This window comes from Gambusia affinis, linkage group LG14 (genome assembly GCF_019740435.1).
Source record: "Gambusia affinis linkage group LG14, SWU_Gaff_1.0, whole genome shotgun sequence".
Classification (NCBI taxonomy): domain Eukaryota; kingdom Metazoa; phylum Chordata; class Actinopteri; order Cyprinodontiformes; family Poeciliidae; genus Gambusia; species Gambusia affinis.
Genome location: NC_057881.1, coordinates 23172648 through 23186147, shown reverse-complemented (window position 1 = coordinate 23186147; position 13500 = coordinate 23172648). Strand labels below are relative to the sequence as shown.

Genomic DNA, 13500 nt, shown 5'->3' with positions numbered 1-13500 from the left:
TAGGCAAAGTACAGTTCAATTAAAGTGGATTAGACAGGGCTCACATGAATTCACCTTTCAGCTCTATTTAGGAACTCCCTTGAGGCCTAAAGTTCTTTGTGAATAACATTTATCTAATCGAGGTGAAATTCTACAAACAATCTTTGAATTTTCTAACATTTTCCAAGAGTTTTCCTAAAATGACTTCACTTTGAGCTCCTTTCGTTCTCCAGATTCCTTGAGACTATGGGCTCAGAACAATGGGCTTTTTAAACTCTTCCTACTCCAGCAGTAGAGTTTCACTCCAACTCATGAAGAAACATTCCCAATTAAGAACCCTGACCTTATACAGAATGTTACGAGGCAATACAAAAAACTGTTTGCAGTCTCAAAGGTTTGTAAAGTTAACTCTCAAACAGAAAGAAATGTGCGTCTTCTAACTAAAGGGTTCTGGTTTGATTGGTAAGTTGTGGCTCCAGTGTGGAAACTGTAGCTTGGAGTTACAGGCAGAGCTGAACCGGAGATAGACTGACCGTCTCTTTCAAGCAGGTTGCCTCCCAACACCAACGTAGGTGAATGAACTCTATCCATATCAAACAATGACAGGGTCCAACTCGGTAAATATTTAACAAGAGGGTATCCACTGGCAATTATGCAGGCGTTTTTCACCAGGGCTGATGTTGCTTGAAGGATGTATTACAGGGGATGTTCAATTCTTCCTGCTACATTATGGATTTGTGAACATAAGTTGTGGCAAGGAAAGTTCTAGAGCCGAAATTGGTTCCTTTTGTTTGATTTCCAGTTTAGACTAAATGTGTGTTTTTACTACTAGATGCTTTTGTTTTCTGTGAAACGGTTATCAAACGTTTTCTAAAATTGCACACACCGGGCAGAGGTGACCTTGTTGGTGTGTTTTGGAACAACATCACTTAAGTGTGCTTGAGATAAAGGCCACAAACTGATGACCAACATTTCTCCATGTAGGGAGCACAATTCTTGGTTCAAATTGCAGCCTTTTATTTTTTTTCTGGTTTAAGAACTTTTCATAAAATGCTAAGTAAGTGTTAAGTCACATGTAATGCCTGTCCAGTCTCCCAATATAGCCTGGAAACGGCTGTTTTCTGCCCATCTTTCCCGACATGCTCCTGTATTATAGAACTATTATTTCCCATAATCTGTGGACTAATGAATCTTTGGGATTATCAAGATGTCATTCTGGAAAAAAAAAGGATTTTGCGTTTTTTCAGTTTTGGCCAACTGTGTGTGTGTGTGTGCGTGTGTGTGTGTGTGTGTGTGTGTGTGAAGAATCTGGTTTAATGAGCTACAACATTTAATTTCCCTTTGGAATCAATGAAGTATTTTTGAATTGAATTTGAATTTATGGTGCGAAAACCTTCCATGGATGGGATTTTTGTCATGTCCAGTCTCTATCTTAGTATTGAATCACAAACACAGACCCAGTGAGGCCTTCAACCTCCTGGTTGGGTTGTTGGCGCTTCCTTGGCGTAACTTTTCCACTCCACTCCTGTGAAGACTCACTACTGTTTGTCGTTTTCTCATTTGTAGATGATGGCTCTCCGGTTCACTGCAGTCCAAAAGCCTTAGAGGCAACAAAATTCTTCCCACGCTGATAAATATCTATGTCTTTGTTTCTCATCTGATCTTAAATTTCCATAAATTGGCCCTTGAACTGTTGCTTTTTGGATCTTTTCACCTACTTCATGTTGTCAGTGATAATTTTGCAACTTCATACTGTTGAGAATGGGTTATTTTTGCCCCTCAATAAATAAAATCTTCATTTGTAATCAGTAGTTTGAAGATCTTAGTTTGAAAATAAGACGCAAAAGCAGTCGGTAAAGGTGTGTAATACTTTTTCATTAAACAGTCACAGTTTTGGAAGAAATAGCCTTCTGCTGCCCCCCAGTGTTTGATGAGAATTTTACTACACTAGACATATTGTCTTATGGGTCTCCATGCGTTTTGCATTGTTAAAGGTAGACCTGAAGCAATGTATTTATTGAAAATGGTAGTCAATTTTTGCCATCTATAGTAATTATCCTTATGTTTGCTGGCATGGCCCGGTCCATACAGGTTAGGCTCTGCTATTCACCTAAATCCCTGAATCAGCTGAATTACGGGAACATTGGACTCTATCCCAGATTCTTCCTGTGTGACTCGCAGTGGGAGTCAGATCGCCTGCCTCAGCTCTGATCATTACATTTCACTTTAGCTCAGTAAGTGCAATGAGGCAAAAAAGAAAAAAGAAAAATCTGCAAAGTATTAAACCAAGAAAGCACTTCACGGATATCTGTCATCGTGTTGATGCGGTACCTGAAAAACTTATGTGCGCAATTACAGTTCAAAGGTCAAGCTGGGGGGTTCATTGGGCAGGATCATGTTTACTCGTATATTTCACGCTGAATTGTTAAGCAATTTTAAGCCTCACTTGGTTTTTGATTTGTTTAATCTGTGCGCAGAGGAAGGTTCGCCTGTTGCTGAGAGCTGTTCTTCTAAAAGTTCACATTGAAAGAACGCTTGGAAAAAGTCACGTAGTAGACAGGAGGTGGATTATGATGACCTTGGTATGCTGTCTTGTATATATATATAATTAATTACTTAAAATATCCAGTATGTCAGGAATGTTAAATTATTATTTTCTAATAACATTTGTACAGTAATACTTGTTATACTGTCTTTTTTGGCCGTAATTGAACCATTATTTTGAAAGCGGTCGTGGCATTGCTGTCTTCCGGTTTGAGCTACCCCCGTTCATATTGACGCGAGCGAGTGCAAGCTATTTGCAAGCAGCGGACGCACAAAGAAAGTGTCACTCAGAACCTGCAGCGATGAGCGTCAAAGTGTATTATACCACCGTTACCGCCTCACGGACGGTAAGTCAGACAGACTGAAATTCACCCGTTTACCGCTGATTGTGAGCTTTGAGCTCTGATGGAAGCTGCTAACAATGGTTCAGTCTAACGGACACACCCAGCACCCTATCTGTAATAGCTTCCTCCTGACTAACAGTGCAGCGGGCCTATGCACTTAACCGCTTTTTGCATCATTCATTTAATGTCAGCTTTATGTATCTTATCGTCACTCTTATTGTTCATTAACACCTGGTTATAATGGCAATACGAGCGGCAGGTGTCTTTATTTTTCTACCTGAATTCACGAGCTTGGTTGGGCTGTTTGTTTCTGTACCCCAACAAATTAGCAAGCAGTATTTGTTCACTACTCGCCACAAAACTTTGTTCGGACCAGTGGTTGTGAAACACGGTCATTCAAGTTCGCGTGACTTGACAAAATAACTGACTCGTGAGCACATGTATCCGTGTCCCGCACTCTGTGAGCTCTGCACCAAACCTCATTCAAAAAATGGTCACTTTAAGCTCCTTGTGCAGCTCAACTTAACGACAGTAACACGATTCTGTCCAAATAATGTAAATGTAATAATTTAACATACTTATAAATTATGACATGTTAAACACATTGAGCAGCATTAAGAACTGCCGATTGTTTAGAAAGCAAAAATACTGTCAATATGTATATTCAAGCTACTTAAAGTTGTTACTGTAGCTGGTCACTTCACGAATTAGGCTGCAGTTTGTGTTGCAAAAAACCCCAAACAAACAAAAAAACGTATTCTTTTTATTCTTGCTTGTATATTTTTTTTGTCAGAAGAGCAACATACAAGCAAATTCTCTCATTTGTGTTACAGAGATTTGCAAAGAATGTTGGTACTAAATATGTTCAAAATGTCAATAACTTAAATTGTTAAGACCTATATCTGCAAATAAAATAGGTCATGATGACGTGAAAACAACTTGACTTAATTTTGCCAAACAACAATGGATAATTATTACACTACACATTGACAAGTTTTAATAAGACTGCTGAACAGGGGTATGTCCAGGAAGTTTTTAAAGAGGGCTAAATGGGAACCAGTGATGATCCTGGGGTGTTGCACCAAAATAAAATTCATAAGTAGGCTGTAATAAACTTTATTAAAAGTTTGTGACTCACAACGTGGATGTCATACCTACATAAATGCATAAAACGCAAACATAAAAATGTGACCTATTGAAGCTATGTCTTTTCTCAAAAGTTGTGCTCAAACACTGCATACAACAACAGTCTTCAGTCAGATGTTTCTTCAGATTAGGTGCCACTGCTAGTGGAGATGCTTCCTACTTACAGCATCACTTTCCACAACAACTTTTTGAGGAGCCGTGCATCATAGAAGTTTCCCTTTGGCATAAATAAAGTATCATCGAATTAAAAATGCTCTGTGTCAACATCTGTAATTTCTGGATGTTGGCTTTGTTTCCTTGCCAGGCGTCGCTGTTAATGACAAGAGATTTGTGGGATTTAATTGGTCGTCATTAAACATTACTGCTATAATCTTTTCATATGCAGCAGCAACTTTAAAAAAAAAAAAAGAAAAAAAAGAAAAACACTGTACAGCTTTCAGACTGTCTGGTATCTATTAGGAGCTCATTACTTTTTAACCCTCTCATGTGCTTTAAGGCATCTGTCCAACCGTCCTGTTTCTGGAAGTTGTTCCTTTTTCTCTACCACTATGATATCCAGAACCTTACAAAAAAAGTCATTTGCTGAGCTAATTAGCATTTAGATTTACTCATTAGCTAGAGCTGATTTTTTTTTTTTTTTTTTTTTTTTTGGAACTTCCTGGATAAAGTGACCAACAGCTCTGCTTCTCTCTTCCCCCACATCCGCCGGTGTGAGGATGTAACTCTAAATTAAACACAGAGCAGTGTGACCTTTTTGCAGTTTGTTCCGTTTTTTTTGAGGTGTGGTCACATTTTCTAACTTCCAACTTCCTTAGTGACCCAGAGTGACAGCGGACTGTTCATAGAGGAACCAAACAAACAATGTTTGAAAATTGTTGAAATTGCTTTTAGTTGAGACTGTTCCCTGAAGCTTGTTATTAGACAGAAGAGAAAGACATCTCAGTTCACTTTGATGTTTAAATGCTTGTTTCAGAATTGAAAATTGGCTAAATGGTTAGTTTACCCTGGTTTTGTTGACAACGTTCTAGACATTAAGGGTGAAAAGGTTGCAGCTTTTTCAGCCAAATCTGGGGTATTGCTTCCATCACTTTTACCATTTGTTTGAACACCTGTGACTACATCAGAGGTATATGACGTCTCCATCCTTCCTTACTGAAGGTTGGTGGGTACCAGATGGTGCTGCATGGTGGTACTTCTGACTGAAGCTTGTGTTTTTTTTTGTTTTTTTGTTGTTTTTCCAGGTCAAGTCTCAGCAAGCGGAGGTCATCCGGATCCTGGAAAGCAAAAGCATCCGGTACGAGCTCATCGACATCTCCGTGGGTGGCGAACTCCGGGACAAAATGAGAAGCAAAGCAGGGGACCCCGCTGCGGCCCCTCCCCAGTTCTTCAATGAAGACCAGTACTGTGGGGTGAGGAAAGCACACATCAGTATAAAAACCATATATACATATATCTGTATCTCTGGCAGTCACCTCAGGCTTTAAACATGGCCAGTGTTTAACTGTTAATGTTTCTCATTAGCCTTTTTGAGATCCTTTCTTCTCTCCTCCACAGAACTATGAGATGTTTTCAGAGGCAGTGGAAGCCGATACAGTGGAACAGTTTCTGAAACTGGCGTGAGGACAATGGGACGTCGACCCCCCCCTCCCTTCTAAACCTCCATCACCTCCAACCACTTCCCCTTCCTCCCCACATCATGTTGGAGGACCTCCACTACGTCACTGTCCACCACTGACGCCGTCTGCCCACTTTTTACGCCATAACGAAGAATGCCAAATATCTCCAATCCAACCAATCAGAAGTCACACATTCCTCCTTAACTGCAAAGTTGGTCTTAATCTGATTTCTTTTTTTATTGTTTTCAGATCTTTATGTATGTTAGACTACTGTTATGAAGGAACTCCAAACCCCGAAGGAATAGGTGTGTAGTAAACTAATGAATCCAATCCACTGGATGACAACAATCAAATGAGAAACTATCTATTCCATCTGGAATTAAACCACAATCATGTTTGTACTCAGAAGTCTTTGTAAGTACTGAACTTCTAACTAAAGATGGTTAGAAGTGAAAGGACTACAAAGTATTATAAGAATAATGGTTTTGATTCGTTAAGAATTGATGGAATCAATTTAGCTTGAAGTCCAATGCTAACCCAACGAGACAAATGTGGAATTTGCAGCGTTCTTGAGTCTGTATTATTACAAGTACTCCTTTTGTACTTTTAAAAATGTACCAGTTTTTGGATCAATCATCTTCACCCACATCCATGTTATGACATCATACTCCTAACAGACCATTGACTGACTCAACCCTCAACCAACCAAAGAAACGATAAATCGCCGTTTTTCTCACTCGGTTTCTTAAGCAGATCCAAAGGTTCGACTTTTAAAAGACGGCCTCTGGTTTGACATCTGAAACATCTGCTTAAAGTTTGCATCTGGCTTCCACTCTTAGTGCCAATAGACCAGTTTTCTTAACGTGGATCATGTCTGCAGTGTTAGTACTGACTTGCCCTCGTTTCCTTCTGTCTGTCATCTACCTGGTTTCTGTAGCTGCTGTGTATTACTGACTGGGCAAAAGATGCCAATCAATAACAAGAAGGGAGTATTTCATGCTGAAGGTTTACATTTTGGTTATCATAACTCAGTCTTATCCAACTTTGGGAACATTCACCACATTCCATTGGTGGTGTTGCATTTATTCCCTGAATCACTTGGTTGAAATACAATATATATATATATATAAAAAGCACATTTTGCAGGATTTCGTCAAGATGTTTGCAGCCCCCTGCCTTCGTTACATCTGTTAAGCTGTCCCTTGTGATTTCCTCTCACAATGATTGTGTATTGTATTGTAGATGTTTGCCTATTATCGATGTATACTCACTATGAATCATTCTTTAGACATTCCATTCTGAGCTCCTGCGTTGCTTTTTGGACCAATTCCTCTTGGCCAAAACAAAAAAAATGAAGAAAATACAGACTTAAAAGCGGTTGTCTTCCAAGAAGATTGTGAGAAGTGATTTATGCATTAAAATAAAAGAGTTAAATCAATCTGTTTGGATTATTGATTATATGGGATTTTGATTTATTTGAATGTTCAGTTTTGGTTGGCTGTTTCTAACTGAAAGGAGAATGCTACATCTGATTTTCCTTTTTAATTGGCTTGTAAGAGGAAAACTTATGTAGTTTTATTGTGTCTTCACTGCACCAAAAAACTGGGTCCAAATGTAAACTTTGTACTATTTCAAATCTTGATAACTCTGAAGGAAGTCATCAAAACTTGTGCACTCAAGGATATTGACTTTAAGATTAAAAGTACATTATGAAATAATTTCTGAGAACAAATACAACTAAGTATGGAACAGAAGTTCATCTCAAATGAGAACATAAAATCTAATTCATCTCAAAAGGTGAAACTTGATTCTAGAACCTTGCATACACTCTTATAACCTCATTATTTGTATATCAGATTTCAGCAACAAGGCAATTCAAACTGCTTTACACTATAAAAAGCGAAGTAACAAAAGAAACGTGCAAGGCATTACATTTTATCAAATCAATTGTTTTAAAATAAACAAACCTCAGCCCACATTTCTTACACATATACCACAAAAGAAGCAACAGCCATCTTCCTGGTGTCCATTGTCCCTTTTTGATATAATTAATATATGCCCGATATAAAAAGAAACATTAAGGCCTTAGTGCTACTGACAAAACCTTCGACGGTGTTTGAGGCTTTTAGTTTGAAAATATTCCCGGATGTTTTGCTATTGCTTCACCGGATGTTAGTAAACTGTGGCTCGAAGACGGAAGCTGTACATTTTGAGAGACAACAGCTGAGGTAATATCAATTAATAAATAATGTTGCTCATTTAAAGCGCTGCATGTGGCCAGACTTATATCCGCATACATGTCCTGCTTTTCTTCCTTCTGTAATGTTGCTTTTTAACAGCGGTTTGCGGCGTCTGCTTTTATTGAGCAGCTAAGCTAAGCTAGTTGAGTCTTGTAATTGGTACCAGAATTTTACTGAATGGATGCTGTTGGCTGACATAATACAAAAGCTCACGCATTGACATCCTGTTCCTGGTCATTATTATTTTTAATCGCATTTGCCCGGCGCAATATGTTTCCAGCGGTCACTTTTAGCAGTCACGTTACCTTTTTAACAGAAGAAGACAGCAGCAGGTGTATCATCAGGGAGTTTCAATGGGAACTCTGGGATTTCTTCCCTTGAGCGATGCTCAGCTTCTGGAAACCTGCACAGGACTCTTTCATTACTTAAAAAGACTCTGAACTTTAGGTTATAATTCTGAGACTTGTCAAATCTAAATTAGACTAAAAACATATTAATTAAAACAGTTGTGATTTGAGGAAACACAAAAAAAGATATACGGAAGGAAATTGTGGGTTGTTTTTTTTTACAAACCGAGTCGATGCCATGTTAAGAGTGATTAAGGTTTAGGTTGGTTAAAACGAATGAGTTTTGCTGTTCCTCCCAGGTGAAGCTCAGTCTGACGATGAGCGTCCCAGACTACATGCAGTGTGCCGAGGACCACCAGACGGTGCTGGTGGTGGTCCAGCCGGTGGGCATCGTGCCCCAGGACCAGTTCTTCAAGATCTACAAGCGCATCGCCAGCGTGAGCCAGTTGAACATCCGCGACTCCCAGCGGCTCCTCTACATTCGCTACCGCCACCACTACCTGCCCGAGAACAACGAGTGGGGCGACTTCCAGACGCACCGCAAAGTGGTGGGCCTCATCTGCATCACCACGTGCAACTCGGCCAAGGACTGGCCGCAGACCGCTGAGCGCTTCCACGGTCAGAAGGAGGTGTACAGCTCCACCCTGTACGACTCGCGCCTGCTGGTGTTCGGCCTGCAGGGGGAGGTCGCCGAGCAGCAGCGCACCGACGTGGCCTTCTACCCGGGCTTCGAGGAGTGCTCCGACGTAGAGCGGAGGGTCGAGGACTTTGTAGAGTCCATATTCATCGTCCTGGAGTCCAAGCGGTTGGACCGGGCCACGGATAAGTCCGGTGACAAGATCCAGCTGCTCTGCGTGCCTTTTGAAAAGAAGGATTTTGTGGGTTTGGACACAGACAGCAGGTGAGCGTTTCTCTCCAGCATCCCGATTTCTCAGCATTTTATGAAACTTTCATCTAGGGGTGTCCCGATCCGATATTTATATTGAATATAATAAATTTAGTATCGGATTATGTGGGCCTACATTTAAAACATCCCACCGCTATAGCAGCACTCCGCTCCACAATTCTCCTCCAGCGTTTAGTCCGACCCAACATGGGGCTGGATAGTTACAGGCCTATCATCATAACAAGTTTTACTAGATGACAAATTGTCCCAGAAGTTATTGTGATACACAATAATATTGTTTGAGACCATTGTCAAGTAATATCATGGTAATGGCACATTTTCAAACATCAATAAACTTTAAATTCAAATGAACATTTTACACTGGAACTGGAAGACATTCTAAATATCCAAAAATAAATAAATAAAACAGAAACAACAAATAAAATGAATTATAAAGTCTGTAAACAATATTGTATTTCAACAAAGGGCTAGTTGACGAGCCTTTTCTATCATTCCACACTGCAAAATTAAGTAATAAAGTTAGGTATGATTCGCATTGGCTCAATCTCTATATTGGTCAATATTCAAAGCTTCGATATCGATATCGTATCGGAAGTGGAAAATTGTATCAGGACACCCCAACTTTCAGCTGGATATCTTTAATCTTGTCTATGTTTTATGTCAACCTCACACTTTCAAAAATCGTCAGGCATCTTTTCTTATTTTTTTCTAAAAATGTACCTTTTTTGTTTGTTTTTCTGCATTTGTTTTTGTTTGATTTATCCTGCTTTATTCTTCTTTTTTCTTTTCTTCCATACTGTCCCGTGAGTTTATTGTTGGGTGTGAAAAGGTGAGATCTTAGACTCCATAAGTGAATCACTTTCCCCACAGATGTTAGCTCTGCTGAGGCATGGGCCGGTATGAGGTCTCAGGGCGCCATAAGCTTATATAAGAAATCCAACGTTTATGTTACTTCTGCAAAAATATGAACTGAAATGCAGTTCCTATGAAATTTATTCACCTCCTTGGATGCTTTACTTCTTTTGCTGCTTTTACAAATCAATCATGATCAAGAAAATTTGGCTAGTTTGAGTAAAAAAAAAAAAAAAATCCCTTTAATATCAAAGTGAAAATCAATTCTATTATAGTCATTCCACTCCTTGTGAGACCACTAGCGCCATTTGGTTGGACCTCTGTTGAATTAGGTCAGTCACTTGGTCACTTATTTTATGTGACATATTTTCATTACTTTATAGAAATCCATTTTTACTTTGACATAAAAGCACCTAATATTGTTGGTCATGATTGATATGTAAAACAAAAAGAGTAGAGTAAAGCAGCTGAGGGGGTGAATAGTTTTTATAAGAGCCGTGTAGATCACAATCTAGATATTTTTGCTTGTAGAGCAAAATGTACACCATATAGTGCTTCTAAAATAATACATCTTTTTGGTAATCACAGTTATAAAACTGCTATTTAAACATTTTATATATTGTTTTTTTTTTTTTTGGTGTGATACATGAACTAAAGTGATCAAATCGACAACCTCTATTTTTTTCAGGCACTTGTATGGATGTACACCTTACTAGATGTTGGTTTTGCAGTGTAGTCGTCTCCTTTTAAGTTGGCTGATTAGCATGGCGCAGCAACAGGTGAGGGAGGGTTCAGGGGTACTTCATCACTGTATGATCCATACAGCCAGAAAAAACTCCAGTCACTTACACACTTTCTCTAGAAATGGTATGGTGAACATTTTATTTATTTATTTATTTATTTATTTATTTGAATTTTTAAAAGTTGAATCGTCAACTTTTGAAAACCTGTCCATGCCTTGAACCGGTCCATGCCTGGCTCTGCCCTGATGATGCTTTGTCCCTGCTCCTCCCCGACTCCTGACCAAACGTAGCTCTTTTATTCGTACGCAGCGTCTTGTAAAAACGAGTACACACAGGAGATATGACACTTTGACACGACATAAAGCAGTCAGCATATAGCTTGCATGTCCAAATCGCTGGCAACAAAATCAAGTGCACCCCTAAGTGGAAATGTCCAAATCGTTCCCAAAGTGTCAATATTTTGTGTGGCTGCCATTATTTTCCGCTGCAGCGTCCCTCAGCCCCAAACCACGATACTCCCACCGCCGTGCTTGACTGTAGGCAAGACGCTCCTTCCACCTGGTTGCTGCTGCACACAGTTGACACCATCTGAACCAAATAAGTGATAGCACCTTTATTTGTTCTGAACAAGTAAAATGTCAGAGGGAAAAAAAAGGTAATTAAGAAGAAAACAAACAAAAATGTCATATTTATAATTAACCCAAAACTTTCATATTCATTTCAAAAAGAAGATGAATTATTAAAATCCCACCCCAATTGTCTCATGCAAATATGTCTCACATCATGCATATTTTTACATCGTTTTATTACTCTGTGTCACAATTTCTACTCTTTCCAAAGTGTATATGTACAATTTATTTATTGGCATGCATAATAACAGGACAGACTTCAGCAAGCTGTCCATCTTTACAACAATCTTTGGACATTTTCACTTCGTCATGCAGAATTCTTCTGCACTATAATAATTTTGATTTAAAAAAGCAAAACAATAAACCACTACAGGGTTTTCTTCACAGCTACATTTTATTAATTACTCTGCTAATTAAAAAGAGCTGCACCTGTGCTGATGATAGGAACACACTGCAAGGAAGTTAGCTGATGGCTTTTTGCCATTATGTTAACTTTTCAAGCTTGCACAGCTCTTTGAAATGAGTGAAGTGCATCGCATAAGTTTGTAATCTAAAATGATGTCAGCAAAAAGAAAAAGAAAAAAAAAAGTTGAATAACTTGTGTCACTGCCAACGCTTTTTCCTGGAGCAGTTCTGGCTGCACTCCATGTGGAAACACCATCAGGCCCAAGAGAAAAAAAAATAAGTCTGATCTTTTGACCTCAAATGGTCAGAGTGTGACCATTACTGGCATCTAGTGGCTAAGTTAAAAATAGCTGTACTCTTAGACACTATCCTGCCTCTAGCTACTGTCAAATTTCTATAATCTATCCATTTACAATCAGCTTGAACAATGTTGTTTATGTATGTGTCTTTAAATAAAGCCGAATACATCTTTATTTAAAGATGCATTTAAACTTTTTTACTTTCTCTGGCGAGATTTAGGATGACTTTTACCTTAAAAACAAACTTTGCTCCATCAAAATTAGTTTTTCAATCCATTTATGAATCTTTCCTAAATGCACGCAGCGTTTTCTAAGAATTTTTTTTTTTTAAATAATTGAAAACTGGATGTCTTTCTTTGAACGAAGCACACCTGTAAAATCTTTTAACATTTTTGAGTCTAAAATTATTTACACGACCCTTTCCACCAAAAAAATCAGACTATTGTATTTGTTTAGCTAAAAAATCAAAGCTTGGATTATTGTTGAGAAGGAAAAATCATGTTCTTTGGCCCAAGAGTCCTTTTGAAAAAGGTTTGGACAGCCGTGGTGTAGCTGATTGTTCCTATCTTATGAGGATATTCTAGATCACGAAGCTGCATTTGGATGGCTGGATCTCATGTCTCTATTTACAACCTATAGCTGCTCTGACCTCCGAAAATGTAAACTCATGATCTAACTCATCACTATTTAATTTCATTTTTAAAACACATGTATTGTTTTAATTATCCAGCCGGGCCTGTTTGAAATTGAAAGCTTTTTATTTAGTCTGTGTTTGAACACTCCTACTTCTCTATTGTGCATTTCCTCTTTAGCTCTCAGCCCCCTGCTGAGCCACTTCAATTTTCTTCCATTGACCTTCCTGGTGTTTGTGAAGAGCTTACACGTCCTGCATAATTCCCTACATATTTTATGAAAGTAGTTCCATTTCACTTGTATCCTGGTGAATCTGCTCCCATCTTCCTCCCTCCAACAAAAACTGACGAGTCACAGAATACCTCGTGCCTTGTCTTGTCACCCAGATCGCACTTTAGCCGACAGACAAGACCCCTGTCCTGTCTCCAACCAACTCACTTCACCTATACAAACTCAGAGCTTCGTTTCTAGAGCAACCGGGAGCCAAAAGAAGTACTTTTGTTAAAGATGTTGATTCCTGTCACTTCCCTCCCCAGGCATTACAAGAAGCGTTGCCAGGGGCGGATGAGGAAGCATGTCGGGGACCTGTGCCTGCAGGCGGGGATGCTGCAAGATGCGCTGGTGCACTACCACATGGCTGTGGAGCTGCTCAGGGGAGTCAACGATTTCCTCTGGCTTGGTGGTAAGCATCACCACAGTTATATTTACAGAATGTTCTCACATCCTAAGAAAGTCTTCAAATATTCTATATTTATAAAAAAGCAATTTAACCTTAAACACATTAATTACAGTTCTTAAAGTTTGCTGTGGCAGGAC

The 13500-nt window shown here is 39.1% G+C and overlaps 2 protein-coding genes across 4 annotated transcripts in view; both read left to right on the top strand.

Annotated features, from left to right (window-relative positions):
• The first annotated feature begins 2707 nt into the window (after positions 1-2707).
• Positions 2708-7067, top strand: sh3bgrl3 (SH3 domain binding glutamate-rich protein like 3). The gene is made up of 3 exons (XM_044138234.1): positions 2708-2870; positions 5255-5422; positions 5568-7067. The coding sequence occupies exons 1-3, from the start codon at positions 2826-2828 to the stop codon at positions 5631-5633; spliced, it is 279 nt and encodes a 92-aa protein (XP_043994169.1). The 5' UTR covers positions 2708-2825; the 3' UTR covers positions 5634-7067.
• Positions 7068-7728: 661 nt separating this feature from the next.
• trappc9 (trafficking protein particle complex subunit 9) overlaps positions 7729-13500 on the top strand; it is a 212131-nt gene continuing 206359 nt past the window's right edge. For 2 of the 3 annotated variants that reach the window (XM_044138231.1, XM_044138229.1), the window contains exons 1-3: positions 7729-7857; positions 8516-9117; positions 13221-13366. In XM_044138231.1, the coding sequence (XP_043994166.1) occupies positions 8534-9117; positions 13221-13366 (730 nt within the window). In that variant the 5' untranslated portion in view covers positions 7729-7857; positions 8516-8533. Of the gene's footprint in view, positions 7858-8428; positions 9118-13220; positions 13367-13500 lie in introns of those variants that run through there. The other variant, XM_044138230.1, reaches the window with a different exon arrangement.